This window comes from Nipponia nippon, unplaced genomic scaffold, assembly GCF_047370975.1.
Source record: "Nipponia nippon isolate SJK-2023a ecotype South Korea unplaced genomic scaffold, ASM4737097v1 scaffold_4, whole genome shotgun sequence".
NCBI classification, from domain to species: domain Eukaryota; kingdom Metazoa; phylum Chordata; class Aves; order Pelecaniformes; family Threskiornithidae; genus Nipponia; species Nipponia nippon.
Genome location: NW_028262358.1, coordinates 66,015,959 through 66,038,365, shown reverse-complemented (window position 1 = coordinate 66,038,365; position 22,407 = coordinate 66,015,959). Strand labels below are relative to the sequence as shown.

General features: G+C 41.1%; 1 protein-coding gene across 1 annotated transcript in view; it reads right to left on the bottom strand.

Annotated features, from left to right (window-relative positions):
* ARHGAP18 (Rho GTPase activating protein 18) overlaps positions 1-12,980 on the bottom strand; it is a 100,192-nt gene extending 87,212 nt beyond the window's left edge. Inside the window, exon 1 of the mRNA XM_087776139.1 lies at positions 12,756-12,980. Coding sequence (XP_087632265.1) covers positions 12,756-12,799 — 44 coding nt within the window. The 5' untranslated portion in view covers positions 12,800-12,980. The remainder of the gene's footprint in view (positions 1-12,755) is intronic.
* Positions 12,981-22,407: the final 9,427 nt, after the last annotated feature.

Sequence of the window (22,407 nt, the reverse complement as noted above, 5' to 3'; positions counted from 1 at the left end):
TTTGGTTTTCACTTCTCTCAACAGTTACTGGGCTGGTGTAGGTGGATTTTGAGAGACCTTGACCATGAGCCCATTTCCCCCAGCAGAAGTTGGGAGTTCTGCAGTCACTGACAGCAGTCACTCTTCTGTACATCACCAACTCAAAAGGAGATTTTTTAAAAAAAATACAAATGTTCAGTCTTCCGCTTTCACAGAATACTTTGTCATTTAACAAGCCTTTATTTAATCTCCAATACCAAATGTATTCAATATATGTGAACATACTGGTAGCTGTAAGTCAAACCAGCGCATACGATGGGACCATGATCCAGCAGCGTCCAAATCAGATTCTCATGGATGAGTTTTGGAACTCCAAGCTTCCCCTAACCACCCCAACAATTTGAAGCTCGGGGAAATACTTGAGGCAAGTGTAATTTTGTGTCCTGAAAGTAGCAGCTGGCAGGAAACAGAGAGATGTCAGCCTGATGTCCAGTTCCAAGGCAGGATCCTCCAGCTCCAGTAGCTTCAAAAGACACTGCGAACTTCATGCTTGGCCTTCTGCCAAGAGTGGCAATTACAAAGTGTCATGACATGCAGTGCTCACTCATTTTTTGATGTGCCCCAAATGCCTGTTTTTTTCCTCATGACAAGTTTTGGATCCTGTGGTCCCACACAGCACACTTCTAACTACAGAACTAAAAATAAAGTGTTGGTGCAGAACAATGTCGGTTGGTTCTTTGGGTACTTACTAAAGCAGATGACAAAAATATACAAGACTATACTATATGCAATATGTGCATACATTTAAGAGGTTTTTATTGTGATAAATACGCATGTTTACTAAAACATAAATTGGAACGACTGAGCTTGTAATGGTGCAAGCAACAATCTACCACAATTTTTTTCCATTAGATTAAGGAGGAAACAGCTGTTGTCAGGCAGCAGCATGATGCCAACAGTCGAACAGGAAGGATTACAGCATTCAAGTCATATTAATCCTCGTGCATAAGCATTAATAGAGGCTTTTCTTTCATCACAAATGACTAATGTAGCTAACCTCTGACACTGGTCTGAACTTCTGACTTACCTAAGAAAACTATATGCTGTAGTTAGCAGTGTAATAGATGAAGTAATGTTTCCTTTAGCAAAAATGTCATGAAGGGTTTACAAATCTGATGTAAACTGTTAAATGGATAGCAACAAGAAGCTGAAAACATTAAAATAGTATCTCTGCATTAGCTCTAAAGACACCTTGAAAGAAAACATAACACCCCGTACTGCACTTAAATCTATTACATACAGGTCATCATGATTTCCTCTTCATCAAATTGAACTGGACTTTATGCTCTGCTGAGTGAGAGAGTTCAAAGGCAATTGCTGAGGACACAGAGTGCGGGGGAGCCGGTGTATACCAGGGAGTTCATCGCATGCAAACCGCTCTGGCTTAGGAGCAGAAATGCAGTCCTGAAAGACGGAGAAGACACTTCGAACTGGCATTTACTCAAGCACATCTGTTCTGCCCTCATTTCATGTCTGTCTTATCTCGTAACGCTGAAGGTCTTTGTTGATCCCATTTGTAGCAAGTGTATGTACACGTGCATGCATTCATAATTCTTATTTTTAAATTAATCTTAAAAAGCCTACTTACCTCATATCACTATTATATTGAACAAAGATATATTTTAATGTACTTTTATTATTATCATCTATATTTTGATGAGTTTTACTGCTATTGTTACTATTATTTAAATTCTTTCAACTTTGTTTTAGTCAATTTTTATTGACCATAGTGGGTGTATCACCTACCAGAAAGCTGAGTGCCACTGTGGGGAGCAAAAGCTAAGGACAAATTTGCTGCTGCAGGTAGTTCGAAGGATTATCACACAGCCCAATCCTTAAATTTTATTAGAAATTGATCCCTTAACTGAATTAACTATCCACAGCAGGTTTTTATCCAAATTAAGTTTCCTTCTTAAGTTTGTCTAGAGGCAGATGGTAGTCTTTAAAGATTATTGGAGATATAAACCATTCTATCTCATATATATAATTACAAATCAATACTGGGTCTCTAATTCATAGAGAACATGTGCTTTTCTCTGGCTATGGAATCTTTTGTCTCATTATGCCCAGGTCTAATTGCATTTACTGTCATAATAGCAAAATGTAGCATTTATCTAAGATGTTAATCTGTTGCGAGTGCTGGCCACCAAATGTGGGACCATATGCTTCTCTACTGTGAAGAGCAGAGACGATCAAAATTGTTTTAACAGAATTAAAATTTCCTACAGGAAAAATACATGGGAGACCAGTTCTCCTCTCACACCCACCCTTCACCATAGTGATCCCACGCCAGTAATGTGCAGGGGTGAAGGTCACCTCTGTGGCAAAGACTCAATTTAATAATCTGAGATGGACTGAAACTGGATCTAAAGGACATTTCTCTCCTAGTTGTCAGATGTTATCACAACTGTAATTGTCTTTCTGCGCATGCACATCCATCTGCACACCTGAGCAACCCAAACTGCAAGGGATGCCTCCACCCAGAGGACTCAATGGCCCTTCTATGAGTGAGAGGCTCCAACAGAGTCCTTTCCTCACAGACGAAAGGGTAAGGCTCACGAGGTACAAAATAATGCACATTACTTCCTCTTTAGACAGTTAATTTCTTATTCACAGCAATCAGAAACAGTAAAGACTGCTGGACTTCTATTATTCCTTAACTGCTGTTAAATGTGTATCACATAACAGCATTCAGAATAAAAACTGATCCACCAGGTCCAAGACAAAGAGAACATAAGAGGCACTGTACTACTGTAACAGTGTCAATTCAGTTTATAATTCTTATTTAGAAGCGGTCTTCCACTTCTTTCCACTGAATACTATTTGTACTTAAAATCTTTGTTCACTTTTGTGTCCAGACAAGAGTATTATAGAATTATTACTGCAGTATTGAAGTACTACATTCTTATGATGGCTGAGTGTCACCTTTCCTTGTCTTCATTTGAATAAGCGTAATCTTCCAGCAAGGATCCCGATTCTCAAAGGAAGCAATTCCCTTTCCGGTGAGCGATCGCCCCAGCCATTTAACTAGTTCAATGTGACACTTTTGCAAAGCGTGAACTGACCCACTACTTCACTTCCCTGCATGCTACGACTGTCTCTTATTACAAATTTTACCTGGATCTAATGAACCCACTTAGCACAACTTTCCATAGATACTTGAGGGCGTTTTCGTGTTAAGTCCATCATAATAAATTGTACAAAGTAGTTTCATAGGTTTTTTTCAAACAATAAGAATATCAATAATTTCCTATAAATGCATTAGTAAATGGTGGTTTTCTGATAACCAAGGACTATAAAACCACTCCTCCTACTAATTTTATCTGGCAAAATATTTGGCAGGAATCAGAGTTCTCATTCTGCAGTTCCTCTGTCAGTTGTACCATTTAATTAAATTATTGTTTTCTGCTTGATTTAATAGCGAGTACAGATTGGGGGGGGGGGGTGGGGTGTTACTTCACATTTGACCCTCACACACACAGAGTTGAATGTTGATTTGTGGCATTCATAATTCCTGTGCCAAAAAAAACATTGTTCTAGTAATTTGAGTTCCTTCACAGAAGCTGACATTTCTCCACAAATGCTTCTTTTGCTACATTCATTCAGCTATGCTGTAGTTTTAGCAATTAGGTTTTTTTTTTAATTTGAATATGACTACCACCTCTTAGCATCAAAGTAAAATCTACCTGACCTTTCAATTTCAGAGAAAAAGGAACATTTTTATTTGAATTTTCCTTGGTTACATGAGAAAATGACTCTTTATTAAAACGTCTGAGTTTTTTGGACTCCTGCCTTTACAAGTTAAGTATCTGATGCAGTACCATCCACCAGGCTATTACCATGGTTCTTGGATTCAGCATTTCCGTATCCAAGTCCTTCACTGAGTTGCTCTGTACAGCTGCAATGCAAACTGCGTACGGACAATGCTGAGGATACGTTCCCAGCTTCTTTAATGTTTACTTGCAGCTTCTGACACTCAGATTCAATCATGAATAAGCCATCTCCAGAAATCTGGGTTTTGGAGAAAAATTAAAGAATTAGATAGCATTATAGAAGAGACTATAGAGGTGTGTTTGCGCCTGTGAACAGGGGGAGGGACTGTCCTCTCATTTCTTCTAGAGGAAATGTCAATTCTGCAAAAAGGGAAGGAAGGAAAAGGTACGTGTAAGCAAGGGTAAGTAGGTCTGGCTCTCATTACTTTGTGTAAATCTCTAAGCCCCTTGGTTTTGCCTCTGGAATTATGGTAAAGTCCGTGATGTCAGTGCATGCCCCTGCCCAGAGCACGAGAACATCTGCCACTCCACGACCTACAGACATCCCAGCTTTGAAACAGTATTAAACAATACAGAATCAAACAAAAGAAGAAAAAACATCTTTCTCCTGGCTAGACTGGCCTTAAGGAAGAAAGAAAATTTTTAATTCCATAAATAATATTTGCCTCGCCTTTAAGCTTATTTTGAGGAGGACATGAAGTATGAGGGCTTCTGTTCTTAAAACTGCTAAATTTATTGAATGCCTATGACTACTTCATTTTTGCTGGACATCTTTGTGTTGAGCTTGTCATTCTTCCTACTTGTTTTTTCTTGTATTTTCTGTTTAGGCCTGGGTAGACATTTTTAATTAGCGTGCATTTCTTTTCTCTCACTACTTGTTACTACACTCACTGGAAAGAATATTTTTTACAACTGCAACTATATACCCTTTTTTTGCAAAGTCATCAACATCTTGCCATAACATTGCTTGACTTATGTATCAGTAATTCCCCAAAATGACTCAGTCTCTAATTACTCCATGTGATAACTATTCAAATTTCCACAGCTCAGTGGGACATGGTGGCTAAGAGCTGTTCTGCGTTGCTGGCTTCTAGTAAATAAAATGTGCTTGCCTGTATTATTTTCTTGAGTGGATTTTCTAATAATTTTCACTGTACTTCAAGCTCCTGCTTTAAATCTCTGATCTCTCAAAGCTTACTTTATGCAGCACTGTTTCTCATTTTGATCTTTGTGCTGCAGAGAGAAAAATTATTAAAGTGAAGCAACCCTTCCCTCCAAGCTGATGGACTGTGATGGCCACACTGGCTTGGTTTTTTGGCCAGAGACTATGAAGATGATTTTGAAAGTATGATGGAGGAATGAAGCTGATAAAAATTTATACTTATGACATGATAGGAATCAAGTATCCGATGATTCTGTTGACCACTGTTGCAGCAAAAAAAAAAAAAAATGGGAACATTAGGCTTTTCAATTACTTATTGCAGTTAGTTTTGCTGAGAGGATACATCAGGAAGAACTGGAGGAAATAAGCATCTGAGCAGGAATAGTGAGGGAATGAAGGTGTATGCGTATGCCACAGAGTTATTACTGTTGTATTCCCTAACAGAACGAGGGAAATGATTACACAACTACTGCCGCCATCTCCTTTCCAATGTCGGAAAAGCCACAACATGGACCACCCAGCCGGGGCTGTGTCTGGCTTGACAGGTACTATCCGAAAGAGAGGACACTGAGAAATGTCTGTCAGCTGGCCTTCTCCTTGGTGGTAAGGGTCACCCTCCACCTCCAAACGGTATCACTGTTTCTCTTCCTTCCTATTGCACCTGGCAAGCCTGATGAAAATCTGAAACGGTGAGTGTCCCATGTCGTGTTTCCTGGGCTCTGACAATCCTCCTGCCTTTGTGTAGTTTCCAGGAGGTACTGCATGGAGCAGAATGGTGAGAAATGAAATGCTAACAAAACATTGGTGATGGCCTTCATTAGTCAAAGAGCTGATCAAGTTTAATTGAGTGAAAACTGCTGGATGGGCATTCTTAATTCACTTTGAGAATCTTTTTGTCATTTATCATGGATTGGTCAGAAAGTGGTTGAAGCTGTTTCAAAACAGCGATGAACAAACATCCTCTTTTAGAGCCAAATACGCTGATGGAAGAGGTTGACATCTTTGCAGAGCTGATACACAATCATTCAGTAATCCTTTTTAGTCAAAATAAGCTGAACTGACTACTCTAAATACTATGTCTTTACTAACAGCATTTTGCAGAGTGCATGCCTTTTTTTCACCTTATGTCACTTTTAAACAAAAATAAGAGTGCAGGCTTACACATAGGTGATCCCTAAGTCTAAGACCTTGAGTTCTCTGTTCTACAGCCTCGCCACAGGCTTCTCAGACGTTCAGTATCCTCTGAAGAAAAAAATTATCAGCCGCATCAAGATAACTGACAAGTGTGCAGCATCTTTGGTTGAAAAAATAAATGGATTTATCTGAACACTGTATTAGGTATAAGCAAAACACCTACAAGAAAGGATGGGGTGAGGGATGACAAGAAAGCGCTGTCTTAGAGGTCAAAAAGTGTAGGGATAAAATAAGAATTGCCAAAAGTCAAGCTGAGTCCTGAGAGTTGACAGGTCCTGAGACCTAGCAATATAAATTAAAATAAATGTATACTATTCTTTGACTGTATAGAGAAAAAGAGAAATGAAATTGCAGTGAAGTTGCTACACACTGAGAATGGAGTTGAGGTCAAAGATAATGTTGGCATGGCCACCCCAAAACTTTCTGACTCAATCTTCCGTAAGGGGAATAACCGCAAAAGCCAGACAACTACTGAAAATGTGTGTATAACACTAAATCTCATTCAAGACAGAAGCAAAGTTTTTAAGGTTTGGTAAAATTAAGCCAGGCAGAATAGATAATCTCCTGCCCCAAATACTGAAACAATTCACCTATGAATTCAACAGTAAGTAAGTAAAAAATCCATCAGCTCAAGTGGTGCCACATTACCAGAGAATGTCAACATAACAAACATAATTCAGAAAGAGAAAAACAGAAAAACTGGCAACTTTACACCTGTTACTCTGAGCTCAATAGCGTGCAAGTCTTTTTAAGAACTTCAAAGGCAAGGGTATTTTGAGACACAGAGGTAAATAGAAACCTGGGATAAAATACAACATGACTTTAACAAGGTAAATACAGATTTTGGTATTAAAATAACTTCTTGTATTAAAGATGGGAGGCTACTGCAGGTCTAACCTATATGGACTGCAGTATTGCATTTGACACTGTGCCACATAAGGAACATAACTACATACACAGTTACACAAACAGGAGATTGGGAACAGTGCAAGTTTGGAAACTGGGGGAAAGACTTAGCTGAAGAGAGACAGCAGTACATTACACTGAAAAGCTAATTGATTAATTGGGGGAAAAGGAGTCTTCCTATTAAAATTTCTCAAGGTTCCCTCTTACTAATGATCTTATTATTTAATATTTTCATTCATAACTTTGGCATAGAAAGAAAAATGTGAAATTTACTGATAGTACGAAATTAGGGATATCAATTTAGAGAAAGTCCAGGATATTATACAGGAAAAATGGATGAATAAAAGGACTGGAAAAATAAGAATGAGACACAAGTGCACGCATTTAATAGACTTAACTAGATTTTATGCTATAAGCCAGGGGACTCATCAGTTTGAAATGACAGATATTAATTGGTCATAAGGCAACCATGAGACACAGTGTAGTACAGCAATAAAAAAGGCATACACAGTTCTACGTATTTCTAGCTATATCAGGCTAGATAGCAGAGTTTTAATATCATCACAGACATTGATCAGACATTACTTAAAATTATAGTGTCACTTCTGATCACTCATAATCAAGAAAGACGTATTCAAACATGGACAATCACATGGGAAAGAAGGGAATCTACTCAGCACGAGCAACTAAGAAGCAACGATAAAATTGCTGTTGAGAGTGCTCATGAACATAGATCTCTTGGGTGGGAAGATCCATTCAAGTTAGTGGAAAATGTCGATACAAAAGAACTGTGTAGAAACTTTCCATTGGCAACTGTAGGTTGAAAATTAGAAATCCATTTCTAAATATCAAGAGGAGCAAGGTTCCAGCACACGTATCAAGAAGGACAAACAACCTAATCTTTAAAAAAGCTCAGTATGTTTATGAAACGGATTAGAGATGGTAGCTTTTTCATAAGCCGCAAGGTAGTGCTCAGTGAGCTAGAAAGTTCTTTCCAACCTGGCGTCCTCCTTGCTATGTTCCTACAGTCGGGTGGAAGAAGCAACAGAGAGCAGCTACATTAAATATATATATAAAAATCTTACGTTAAAGATACATTAAGCTTCTAAAAGAAAATGAACTCAAGAACTTCAGAAGTCAACAACATCACTTCAGGTCTATGCGTCCCAATGTTAACTGTTGTAATCTATAATTTTACAAATGAAAAAAAGTTATGTACAAGTATCATACCTTTGGCTTTGAGGGGGGGAAAAGGGGCTGGTAAGAATCAAAGACCAGGCAGCGGTCCATGCAGATCATTTGTATGCTAGTGCAAGAGCACAAGGAGCCATAAAATAATACCTGTGCTGTATAACCTCACCTGCAGCACTGCGCAGAACCCACTATCCTTTATTTGTCCATCGGAGGTGGCCAGGCTGGTACCAAGCCCCCAGAAGAGAGGAGGCGAGGACACCCAGTTGGACTCAGGAATCATGAGGGTTCCCTGGGGCGCTCTAAGAGGGACAGTAAACTTCTGAAAAAGAAGTTTCACAGGGAAACACTTTGTCCAAGTATGGTAGTCGGGGATGCTGAACCAAGAGGTCCAAGCTGCGTGTTTCTGTAACAGCAACATCAGCAGCCTCAACCTCTGCTGAACCTCTAAGCAGGAGGAAGAGTCATGCTCCTTCCTCTCCTTCCTCATCCTCTCTCTCTCTCTCCTCTCTGCTCTTTCCTCAAGCTAACCATGCACAGCCACATGCTGAGGTGTTGAAGTAGCAGTACAGTGCCTTGTCCGAACTTCTTGGTCCCAGGCTCCTGTGAGAAAAATGTGCCAGCCCAGCCAAAACATTGCTCAGGCAGGATTCAGTCCATCGGCCACATCTTGAACTGCACAGACCCAGATCATGGATTTTTAAGAAGCAGATCCTTAAGTCCCTGCTCATACCAAAGCCCTGCACAACCTAAGTGAGACCCCTTGACAAGTGTAAAGATGTTGGAATCAGAGGGATGAAAGAAGATGTGACTGACAGTATTAGCAGAAGTTTTTTATTTGCTGGCCAACTTTTTAAAGATATAAAAATTTCACATATAAAAGCAGGGATCTCATGACCACTCCAAAAGTCTTATTAGTTGCTGCTTCAGTTAAGAATCTTGTTGCATTTCATGTGACCACTTTCAGAGGCAGGTTATAAAAACAGATAATTAATTCATAACAAATATTGAACTTCCAAAAAAGCACTTCAAGCCTGGGACTGCTCTTTCCACCTGTGTAGCTTAATCATTTTCATTCCCTAAAATGAGGAACTACCACAGCCGTGCTTCAGTTCAAATTTCTGCAATAAAATTTACTGTGGAAATCTCCGTGGTAGCATCGAATGTTCATTCCCCTCGTGAATGTCTAACATTCATAAGTCTATGTCTTTGTCTTCAGTTTGCTTGTGTTGCCTGGTGTTGTCCCTGGGAGCTGCTCTATCTGCCGCCGTCTCCTTTGTCTGTTGTTCTCAAGAATCACTGCTCATCTCATTTTTTGTATACTGCTCTGCTTTTACTTGGTGCACAATCTTTATTTACGTAGAGATAATTACATAAAGTATATTTATATGAAAATGTAATTTAGTATTTTTACAATTATTTTCTCAGCTGATCCATTCCCATTCAGTGAGCCTGCTTTTTTCTGACTGAAACTAATCAGAAGTTTATGACCAAGCTGAATGGGACTTAAGTGGGTGCAGAACCACCCTCTATAAGGGCTAATTAGTCGCCGTAAGTGTAAGAGACTAAGTATTGCTACATGATTTCTTCTAGCAAGTGTACTGTATTTCCACGTATTTACTTCTGATTTTCAGAAAGGGCATTTCTTAGAACACTTGTATAGTGCCCAAGGTTGTAATATTATTCCTGTAGCTTCGGAATCCCATGTTTTGCAAGGTGTCAACTTCAAAGGTAAGACAGATTCCTGTGATGCCCACATTTGTGCTAACTGTGCAAGTCCTACAGTGATTTGAATCAATTATCTGTTTCTCAGTAAGTACTGAATTAAGGGCATAATTATGATTCTCTAAGGATCTGATTATAGTAATTGTTTGGACTGCCCGGTGTACTATTTTATTGGCATAGTCTAATCTTGCCACAAACTGTATTCTTGTTAGGTACAGTCTTTCACATTCAAATATCTTTTTCTTACAACATATTAACATAATACTTATTCACTTAACTGTGGCAGAACCTTAAAATCCAATTGACGGACCAGGCCTCGTTGGTTAAGAATTTACACAGGATACGAAGACGACAGCTGACCCTTAGCATTTCTGCATATGCTGCACTCGGGGGAGAAAAAGGGACAATGCTGATGATAAGCATTTTTCCCAGCACACCAGCTGCCTAACTATTCTTAACTCAGTTGAACTGCTTATTTTTTGGCTTCCTTGCCATTAATTGGTTTTTAACTATTTCCATCTTCCTGTGTAGGAAAAAATAATATTGCATGGCTAGCCAGAAACCTACTAAAATGGTTTAATCAGAGCTCATAAATTATAGTATTTCAAGAAAATGTCAGACAATTTCATTTTTACGCACTCTCCTTTCTACTTTACTGTTTTCTGGGTTCATTGTTATATTGCTGGTCACTTGCTAATGGAGGCAGGGAATAAGCCCACTGTAATGCCTAATAGTAGCTGTTCATGCCTGACTTGCATGGATTGAAACATCCATCACCTATCTGTCATGATTTTGCGATGCGGATGGACAAAAGTGTTATGTGATTCTGCTAAAATCAAGCTTGCAGACTCACTAAAGATGACCGAGGGCCCTTCCCTGATCTGCTCGGCATGCAAATACGCTCTGTCTTGCTGATGTGTACTGGTTCCAGGGAACACCTCTTGTTCATTTATGTCCTGTCAGACACTGCCACTATCTACCACTCCAGCAATACTCAGGGAAGTATCTATCCTCTTATTTAGCTTTGACAAATGGAAACTTATCCTAACTCACGTTCGTTCAGGACTATAACATTCAGTTTCTTCGCCTGTTGCATTTACTGAGTCCCTTTGCAACCGCATCTCCAACAGCTGTGCCTCTCCTATAAAAGCAAATTGCTGGACTTTTTCACATCTTCCTTAATTTTATTGACTTCTTTCACTCAGTACTAAAATAATTGAATTCTGCCTTCAGCCAGGCCACTGGTCACACATTTATTAAATTTTCAGATACGCTCATCACGCTTTCTCAACACCTTGATGCTCACCCAGCGTGAGAAGAGCTTCCTTTAGAGTTTCATAAACTTTTTAGCCTCTTTGCATCCTTTCTCATGATACCTAATCAGGCTGGTTTAAGTACATAACTATCGCTTTGCTGCATTCCCCCACCTGTCTGCATTATTCACTGTTTCCTAATTCCCTTTATAATATAAAGTCTGATGCTGAGATTTTTTTTTGTCTGATGTTTATAAAGCAAATTGAGCCATGAAGCTCTGGTTCAAAACCAGCAGTAATATGCTGCTAAACAAATACCCACTGTTCAGAGGCGGACAAGAGAAGAGAGGCAGGCGTAAGCAACTGGCAAGGATTTTTCCTTCTTTACTTCCTTCTCTATTTGCCCAGCAAAAGAACAGCAGCATAAAACCGCACAAATTTATAAAATTAGAGCTGTGACTTTGGGTAGGCTTGCAGAATAGGTTAAACAGTTTAAGCAGTTAAAACATCCTATTGGAAAAAAACAGGTTAAAAATTGATGACATTACATGCTTCTCTCATGTAATTCATGCCAAAGTATTATTATTTAATAAGTGTTAAAAAAATATCTGCAGACTGCAGATATCCTAGGGATCGAGTCTTAAATCATACCAGTAAAAAGTTACAGGACAATTGATTGCCCTTTTTTCCACTCATTCCTATGGCTAACTTGGAAAAATTTAGCTCATGAAATCAGTTCCCCGAGTTGGCGCGCCTCATGTGAAAATGCTACACAAAAACATCACTGCTTTCACAAATTAAATGTCTCTCCCAATATATGCTCCCTCTTGATGCATTTTCTTTATATTTTCGATCAAGTCTTTTAATGCACATTAAGCGTTCATATACATGAGAAAAATGGTGATTCAACAAAACACACAACTGGAACATCACTGGCACAGCACATCTTCTTGCCTTCTGTCCACTCAACGCAAAAACATTTTTATTTATCTGCTAAACGCTAATGAGAGGAGATGATATTGGGAAAAACGTCTTAGCAATGTATCCTGCCAGAAGTCGTGTATCGGAGAATAAATACGTCATTTGTCTGATCCGTGCCGTTACAGTTACGCTACACAAGCACCGCAGGGACATCAACTCTTCAGACTATGAAAGAGCCACGGGGGTTCCCACGAGGCGCCCGGCTGTGCCGCACGGCGCTGGAAGGAGCCTGAAGCCGCTGGGAGCGGCGGCCGGGGCGGGCACGGCCGGGGCGGGCGGCCCCGCTCCCACCCGCCGCGCCAGCCCCGCCGCCGCCGCGCGTCCCCGTACCAACGGCAGGCAGCGGGCGGCAGCCGCCCGAGCCTCCCTCCCCATCGCTGCCGGCCGTTTCGGCGCCGGCGGGCGCGGGGGGCGGCGGGGGCGGCGGCGCGGCGCACGCCTGGGCGGGCAGCGTGGAGCCCGCAGCAGCGCCCGGCGGGACGGGCGCGGGGCGGCGGCCGCCCGGGGGTGGCCCCGCTCATCCGCCCTTACCTCAGGTGCAGGTAGTGCACCAGCTTCGTCACCACGGTCACCATCTTTCCGGGCCGCCTTCCCCGCCGCTGCCCCGGGGCGGCAGGGACACAGGACGAGAGGGCGACGCTCCCCGGCGGCTCCTTCACCGTCCTTAGTCCCCTTGGGGCGGCAGCGGCTTCGCCTCTCGGCCGCTCACCTGCCCCCGCCGACCGCCGCCGCGGAGACGCCGCCGCCGCCCGCCCCGCCGCGGAGAGGCCCGCCCGGGCAGAGGGCGGGGCCGCCGCCCTCCCGCGGGGCCGCCCGACCTCGGCGCCCCCCGCCGCCCGCTGCGGAGGGGCGGCAGCGCTCGGCTCCGCCACGGCGGGGGCGGCGGAGCCGGGCGGCGGGGCGGCCGCTGGGTCACTGCGGGGCCGAGGGCGGCTCGGCCGCCTTCGCGCCGCATCTTCGGGAGGGGGAGAGCGCGGGGCCTCCGCTCTGCCTGCTGCCGTCGGGGTGCCCCCCGCCCGCCCGCTTCCCTCCGCTGCGCTCGGGCCTGCGGCGGGGCTAGCGTGACACGGCGGGCGGCGGGCCCGCACGGGTCGGCAGGGCTGGAGTCGGGCCCTGCGGCCTCCCTGAGGGGCCCGGCTTTGGCGGGGGTGCCCTGGGGCGGCCTTCCCGCCGCGACCGCGCCTCGGGACGGGGCGGGAACCCGGGGAGGTCGGCGGGGTCTCGGCTTTCTGCTGAGGTGGAGGCATCCCTCCCCTGAGAGCTGGAGACGGATGCCAGGCGCCCCGGGCGGGGGCGGCGAGGAGGATCGAGCACGCCGGGGTGCCTTAGCGCCTGGGGTGGGTGGGCACGGGGGCCGGTAGCCCGGGCACCCACCGGGAGCTGCATGGGCGAGCACAGGCCGGGAGGTGTGAGGGTGGTAACGCTCCACGGGAGTAGGGAGAGGGTCCCGTCCCTGCGAATGGCACGGCTGAGGCCTGCACGGTGCCTGCGTGCTTTCAAAGGCTGCTCGGTGGGGAAGAGTTCAATGAGGAGCAAGGGGAAGGGTCTGGGCAACCTGCCTCGCCGTACGAAACCGGCGTCTTCACCCCATCCGGCTCAGCAGAGGATGACGGAAGAAGAGGTGATTTGATTATGGCGTGTAATCGCCTACGCAGGAGGATTTGTCATAGCAGAGCTATTTAATCCACCAAAGACACATGAAGAACCAAAGGACTGAAGCAGAAGCTAGGCAAATTCAGGCTGGGAACACTGGAACAACTTTTGTGTTACCATAAGGGTACTGAAACACCAAAACGATTTATATAAAGCACTACTGGATCTTGGATCTACCGTGGATGACTTCCTAATATAAACCACATATAAATAATCTCTACATCTGTTTGACTGGGGTTATGGAGAAAACTCTGTGGTCTTTGTTACTGTGGAGATCAGCGTGGATGATCACAAAGCAGGTGATCAGAACAGTAACTCCAGGTTTTCAAATCTATTAATTACTTAGTTTCTGGTGCACTCCAAATTGCGACTATCCCTTTAGCCTTATTCTCCCCTTCTTGTGCATCCACCTTGGGCACTGAACCAGGCAAGACTCTTGAAACAGTAGTGTGCACTAAATGCAATTCAAAGACAATCATAAGGCACACATTAATGTGTGTGAGAGAAGGTTGCAAACAAAAATGTATTCCATGTTTCCTGACTCAGAATTCTTGATTTATAATAATGACTTACTCTAATGAAGCATTTCATTGTGTTGGTAACATTCAAATTACTGAAACTCAGAAACAAAGAGAAGTCACAGTACATGAAATATTTCTCGTTCACCAGGAAGTATTTGGGGACTGTGGATAGCTTGGAAGTAAGTAGTGCCACAAAGATACAACTTAAATATTTGATGTACATTAGAAGGTTGCACCTGCAAGTTACTATTCAGTCACTGTACCCTTTTGAAATAAGGTGGCTACTGTAAATTGTATGTCAGTTTTTCTAGGGAGAGTTCATTGGAAATCCTCATTGGCAGTAAGAATTTTAACTCTGTGGTTCGCTGTAGTCTCTAACCCCTTCTGTCTGCACCTTCTTGAGAGCATCAGACTTGTGAGAAAAGTTTGTTTAGTTATTGGTGGTGAGTCAGAATACAGAGATTCTGTAAACATACAGGAGCTGATGTAGATAGGTTTTTTTGGGGGTTTTTTTTTGTGGTTAATGCTGCTATGTAGAATATTTTTTGTCCATTCCACATATGGCTTTATATCCCACATCCTCAAGCTTGTTGTTTCCATTAATGTCACTATTTTGCTCTCTATAAATCCTTTCTTACTTCCCATATTTCTCAGCACATGTCAATTAGAGCTCCAAAATGTGTGCCCTTCACTTGCTAACTTGTTCTCATGCTCTGTGCTGCTCTCCACAGCATTTACAGCTCTGCTCCATCAGCAGAGCAGAGGTGGAGTGTTTCACCTCTAGCAGGTTTAACACGGCTGGCTTCTGGTTTGTAGTTCATGATCCCTCTTTTCATATTTGTTCTTAAAATTCATTATTTCTCAGTAGCATTCCTTAACTAATCTTTACTTGCTAATGCTATACTTGTGTTTATGCATATAATACATTTGCTCACACAAAGATTAAAAAATCTGAAGTAGCTGTGATCTAACAATTCTGTTATAATTCAAAGTGCTTGCTTCCGTAAACATATGAATCGTCTTACTAGACTAAAAATTGATCTGACATGTTCTTTTTTTTTCTTTTTTTCCCTGCAAGGATTTAAGCTTTCCATGAAACAAAAGTTCTGAAAGTCTGTTTTGCAATTTCTAAAAGGACCTATCAAAATGTTTGAAATAAAACATGCACTTTAGGAGTTTTGTGTCAGTATTTCTTTGCTTTATTCCATTGTTTTGACTTTCATTTTTTTACATCATGTTCTGGTGTAATTCAGTAGTCAACAGGATAACGTATGATTTTTTGGATTATATTCTGTCAACAAATTTCTACAAAGAGAATATTTTTCCTTGAAACTTTTGTGTAATCAGCATTTTCTAGCAGAAAGCTACCCATCAGAAAGTTTTAAGTCATTCCAAGGACTGAAAATTTAGCCCACTATTTTCACCACACTAAGGATGAAAGCAAAGCTTTTCAGGATAAGAAATTTGGTTGCACATAGTGGACAAGTGAGGCATAAACTGTTGGAAAGGGGAAATTAATTCCTAATCCTATTAGTTAATAGATGGCTTATTCCCAGCTGTATCAGCATATGTTCTTTTTATAGTATCTAATTGATTTAATACAATTCTGTTTTTTTCACATTCTTACATTTTCGGCTGGCAGTCTTCGTTGGGACGTATGCAAATTGGCAAACCTCAGCATGTCAGAAAAGTCAGGGTAGTGAGGTTGAAATAGAAGACGACCAGTGTAATAGGTGTGATTATGGGTAAAGAATTTGAGAAAGAGCTACCACTTTTTGAAGTCAGAGCTTTGCCCGCAGAGGAAATCCTTGGGAAAGGATTCAAATAAGCTCCGTGGTGTGAAGCGGTGCAGTCCATATAAATATAGTCTCTATCAAAATGCACTTTGAGTGTTGTCAGAAGAGTTCACTGACTCTAAGATGGATCAGGTGATGACAATGAAGTGTCAGGAGAAAATAGGAGCTCTCAGATGCCTTCAGCGTATCATGTTCTAATACATAAAAGCATCCAGTTCCACCTAGAGAATTAAGCGTTCATAATTTAACACAATCTGTAGGCAGAACTCCAGAGAAGAGGCAAAAGGAGATTCTGGCAACGAAACTGAGTTGCATTTGGTAGCCTGAGACAATCTGCATTTGTGAGGCTGGTGCTCTATAGCTGCTGTTGCCATTATGAGCCCTAGAATTTGTGTGAGACTTAGTTTTGATAATTTTGAAATGTACAGATTTTTTTTTTAATGGAGAAAGCAGGTTTGAGAACAGAAACGCACCATGAACTGCCGCAAGGTTCTCACTGCAGCCTCAGACAGAGCACTTCTGATTGCAATAAAATCATAAATGCAGGGCATTTGTACTGCTGGTATAATCTAGTAATCTAGTAGATATATAATCTGATAAAAGCAGCAGAAGTTAAATGTCAGGTTTTTAATCTCTTCATCAGTTGATCTGTATCATGAACAATACTTACACATGCTTAATCATAAACAATACTTACATTACTTTATAATTTGCTTTCCTTAACTAGGCAATAATATATTTCAAAGTTAAAAATGAAATTGTGTAAGATGTGTGCTGTCCTAAAATTCCCACCAACTGTCCACGTTTATTAGTTACGAATACGTGGAACAATTTTTCCTATACTATTTCTGTACAAACTATGGTGATTTGAAATTTGTTCATCTGCCGTTAGCTGGTTGTCAGGTGTCATTTTTGCCTTGTTTGCTTCCAAAGCCAACCTGACTCAGTATGAAAAGGATACTCAAGCACTTAGCCATACCATTAATTTTCATGGAAAAAGGCACTTTGTGGGGAAAAAATAAAAGGTGCAGCTTCAAGGTAACAGCAAGACATCAATTTTCTGCGTTTGAAATTAACATAATGTTTTACATAATGATCCTCTCCGCTGATCATTAAAATAACATAGTTACCTCGGCAACTGGAACAGTCTGCAAATGTTATCTAGTGATACATAACACATTCTAAAAATACATACAACAAATAAGGTATGAAACATTATCATTTGGGAAAAAAACATTTTTTTCAAGAAAAATACCTTCTGGTCTAAGCAGATTTTTGTGAGAAAATTTCAGTTTAATTCAACTTTGTTTTTAATCAGAACCGATTTTATTTGCTCAAAACCTGAAGACCCGATGTTGTTTCATTTCCTGACAATGGAAAACAGTAGTTGCTTTTCAATTACAACTTGCATTTTTCTTTAAACGGCAAATATTCAGGAAATAAAATCTATTTCTCAAGCAAGGGTTGCATGCTTAAAAAGCTGCTGGAAAATATGGCACACCAAATAATTGACTGATGAATTTGATCTAGAGTGTTTACTGCTTTAGATCTGAAGGTATCCACTGTCATTGCAGAACTCTCATTCTCTTCTTGTTGGTACCCTTGTGAGTCTAACCTGAACGACGGAGATCTAATGGGACTGAAATGAACAGGCATTGACACTCTTCACCTGTTTTCTTTTTCAAGCAAAACTCAATTAACTGTGTTCACAGATGGTTTTGGCTGCCTTAAAATGAATTTTTGTGTATCAATGATTTACTGAAAAATTTTGCCAGGACCTAGTTACCAGTACATCTCCCACTAGAATGGAAAATTGCTCCCAGCTAGGTAAGCTGATCCACATCCTATAAGTTCTCTTTCATTCTTCCTGGGTATTGAAGCAGCTACATTCTTCAAACACCCTCTTCCCTCCGCCTTTGCCCTTCTCTCTCCTGGCAGTGTACTAAGGAATACTCCCCACTTTCATAGGATTTGCTATAATTTCCCAGTCAAGTAGTGTTAAAACAATTCCTTAGAATTCAGATTAATTTTAAATACTAAATTCAAATCAATGTAAATATGATTTGCTGTTGAATTTGCTCATGTAATTTGGCTAAGGTCTGCAATTTTTTTCAGTTAATAGTATATGAGGCATCAAACACATTGATCTTTTTCGTCCTTTTTAAAGGTACGCCTTTGTGCGGACCCCCATCAAGGTTTATGAAGTGAATCGAAACACCTTTTCAGTGTATGTCGAAAGCTACTGATGTAATTTCAGTGCAAAGGTGTCTGAAAACTGCTAGGAAATTGGTAATTCTTAATGTATTTGAGCATTTTTCCATCACCCATGTTTTATTTAAACACTTCTTTTGCTGCTGAAAATCTGGTGACAAGATCGCTCTCAGAGAGGGTCTGAGTACATGTAAGCGGTCCTTTGACAGAGTATTGCTCCAGTAGAGATAACGGGATCTTTGCTGTTGGAAGCAGGAGTGGACCCTTTGTTTACAAATCACTTGGCAAATCCACAGCAAATAATCTCATATTAGGATTTCTTTTCATTGGAAAATACAGAACAGTAAAGGCCATGCTGGGACTATCTTTCATTTAGGACAATGACAGCAAGAGACTGAAAGTACCTTGCATATTTCTTACAGGCTCCAGTTTCAACCATCATCCTTATATTTTATTGTGTCTGTTTTCTAGGGGTAGGCAACCTTAACAGATTGGGCTATGGCCTTTCCTCAGATTTTGGCTGTCTGTAGTTGGTGTCCTAGTGTCACTTCCCAAATCCCCAGTCCAAGCCAATGCCATGCTACAACTACGTGTTAGGACAACATGCAAGCACATGTCTTTCCCTTCTTTCACCCTTGTTGGCAGAGGAAACCTGAGTGTATGAACTGGGAGATCACTGCAAGGTATTCATTAGGTCCCCTGAACTGGAGCATGGATGGCGTAGGATGTAAGTCCATCACAGAGCATGCCTGCCCGACAACGTAGGCATAATTATCCTGGTGCACCTGAAGAGGGACTCTAAAGGGATCCATATCATTCTCGCTGAGCAGAGGAGAGGTTGAGACACGGGTCTGCGTCTTAAAATCATAGCCTCACACTAAAATGTTTAAAGCCGATAATAAAGGTATTAATTACATCATCAAATTTTATAACCATTCCTAAGACCTTTATCCTCTCTGACATCTAATGAGAGAGTGCATGCTGTCTGGGGCTGTGATTAGCTCACAAAAAGGAGAGATTAGAGTATTAGCCATTACTGAGCAGATGGATCATTACAGAGGATCTTAAGCCAAGAAATAAATATTCTAAGTCAGTCACATTTGGAAGATACAAAATATTTAAAGAAAGCTTTAAATACCTTGGGAGATTAACAAGGATCTAACTTTATGGTGTGGCAACATACATACCAGATGATGGAATGAAGAATGTGTAAGGTTGTCACATCTTTTCTCGGTTTAACGAAGCTCACTCGGTCACGATGGGTATTTCTAGTCAAGAGAGACTATGTGCCATAGGAATCCTGTGCATGAATATCCAACGTGGGAGACTGCAGTCAGGTGACTCATCTACCCATTCCTGGTGATCTAGTATTATTCATACTGTGTTTTCTATATTTATTGGTGCAGCAGTGGTTGGTATTTTTAGGAATACAGAAATAATGAGTACTGTACAGTTTTGTTTTGCTTGCTTTTTTAAGTTTGGATACAAAAGAGCTGGAAATGTTGATCAAGCAATTTACAGAGGTGGAAAAATGACAGGCTTAGTTTGAATAACTAGTTATTTACATCACTAGGGAATTATAAGTATTTAAATCTATATTTTTATGAAAATGCCAACTAAAAATCGTTGCATTTCTGTGTATCAGACTACTCCCTAATTTGATATTTGGCTGTTTTTATACATTTGAGTTAGTTTGCTGGTTCCAGAACAACTTTTTGAACTGGTTTACGCTTTGACATTATGTTGAAGGCAGTGCTATTAACCTAGGAATATATGCTTAGAGTTGCCAAAGAAATGCATTTCACTCACGTTCTTTGTTACAAGCAAGACACTTCACCATTTGGAACAAGAATGAATGCAGAGCCATTTAGAGAGAGGGCTGAACTGAGGAGAACTATAATCTCTCTCAGCAGGTGGTTGGATATGATGAAAAGGAGTTTCTTGCCTCTGAAAAAAAATCTTAAAATTACTCTAAGTATGGCATTATTAAGGTATGTCATTTGTATACCGTTCCATTGATTTCTGTACCTAATGTTTGCAATTTCTAACCTTCTTCCCTGCAAACTCTGCCTGGAAGTGGATAAAGTCTCCATCTGCTTGTAATGTTTTCTAGCCTCTCTACACCCCCACCTGTGCAAACTCATGACTACTAAACTGTATCACAAGGGGTTAAATAACACCAAGCCCACACCAACTAAATTAGACAATATTCCTGTGCCTGGCTGAGTCAGAGAGCAAAGAATTCTGAATATCCTGGGGCAGGAGCCACAGGCATAACATCACAGATTATAGTCAGAACTATGGATGGGGGGACCACCTTTCCTAGAGTCACGTATACATGAGCAGAAAAACAGATTGCGGCACACAAATGTCATGCAGTCTCACGTTGTGAGGCTCCAGTGCTACAAGTTCAGTCTGCAGATTTTTTCTTCTTTCACTGATCTTGTCTGTTTTGTTCTCTCATTTCTTGCTTTTATTGTGCCTTTTGTGTGCCACACCTCCCAGTTGCTGTTTTCCCTGTTTTTCTTCTGCTTTCTGTAGTAGTCTTTTTTGTAGTCTTTGACAGGTCTGTTGTGAAACATACACAACGCCCTTCTTTTCCTCCAGCAGCTCTTCTTTCCCACCTGTCTTGACTGTTATCCATTAGTCACATGCAAATTGCTCAGGTGGATCACTTTTTTATTTTTCCAGAAATAGCCAGGTTTCTTATATTCAAAAGTACTGTTTTGGTGTATCAAATAGAAATCACATAATATTAGGTATAACCTCTCAAGGCTTCAAACCAGGTAATGCCCACACAGATATAGCTCATATTGCTTACATGATGAAAATTTATTTACATAAGATGAACTTTGTCTACACTTTAAACATTATGTGTAATATTTATCATGGGTGTTCAACATAAAAGTAAGAGAAAAGGTTAAATGAATAATACTGAAATTGTCTCATCGTTCCGTATCTGAAAGTAATGCAAAAAGCTAATGACTCTCCAATAGCTGGGCTAAGGCTTTTAATCCTCAATAGAGTACTTGCTGTGATTGTTTTTTTAGCACTGGCCTAGCTGTACGTGCTTTGGAGAAATCCTGGGGCTAAAGCGCTCTTCATATTAGTCTGAAGGTATCTCTTGCTGGTAATTTAAGATTTTAAGTAGAAAACTAAAGTTCAAGATCTCAAGACTGAGCAACAGAGCTACTACAAGCTGCTGCTGGGCTGACACGCATAGAGGAAAATCCTGTCAGGTTAAAAATAGAAACTTGTTCCACCCGTGGATTAACTTTATATCTAATCCACTCATGTTCTGCCACATGGCACACTACCTACACACACAAACTGCATACGGACAAGGACAGAGGTATGAATTTACATTAGACAGCACATCCTTCCCGATCCATTTTTACAGTTCTGAACTGAAACAAATCTGGAAGAAACGTGCAAACGTCTTTCAAACACATAATACCAGTCAGTTATCTGCACAGTAATGGAGATACAAATATATCTGTTTATGGAGATACGAATCTATCAAGCTAAAAATGGTCCATCGTTCAGACCAGTGACCACTGCAGGTCAGTTAATTCACTCTCTGGAATTCTCCATGCTGACTTCAGTATGCAGTATATTATGCTGAACAACTTGTAAAGTCTTTTCAATGCTATGGATTTACATACCTGGTTTGTCTCTAAAATGACTTACATATCTATCATTCATGAGAGACAAATTCATTCTTTTGGGAGTCTTCTGAAATGTGCTTCTCACTGTATATGTACTTTCAGTATTGAAACTTAGTTGAAAATTGTAAAACTTGCAATAAATGTTAAGATGCTTGATTAGATCAACAGGGGACAGATTCTTCAGAGGCATTATCTGTTGAGTAAGATTAAGGCAAATGCAACATATAGCACTCCTGTGCAAACAGCAGTCCAGGCTTGCTCTTCTAATCAAACTGCAGTTGAAATCCAATCACTAGTATCGTATTTAAGATGAAGTTGCCTTCTAGCAATTTTC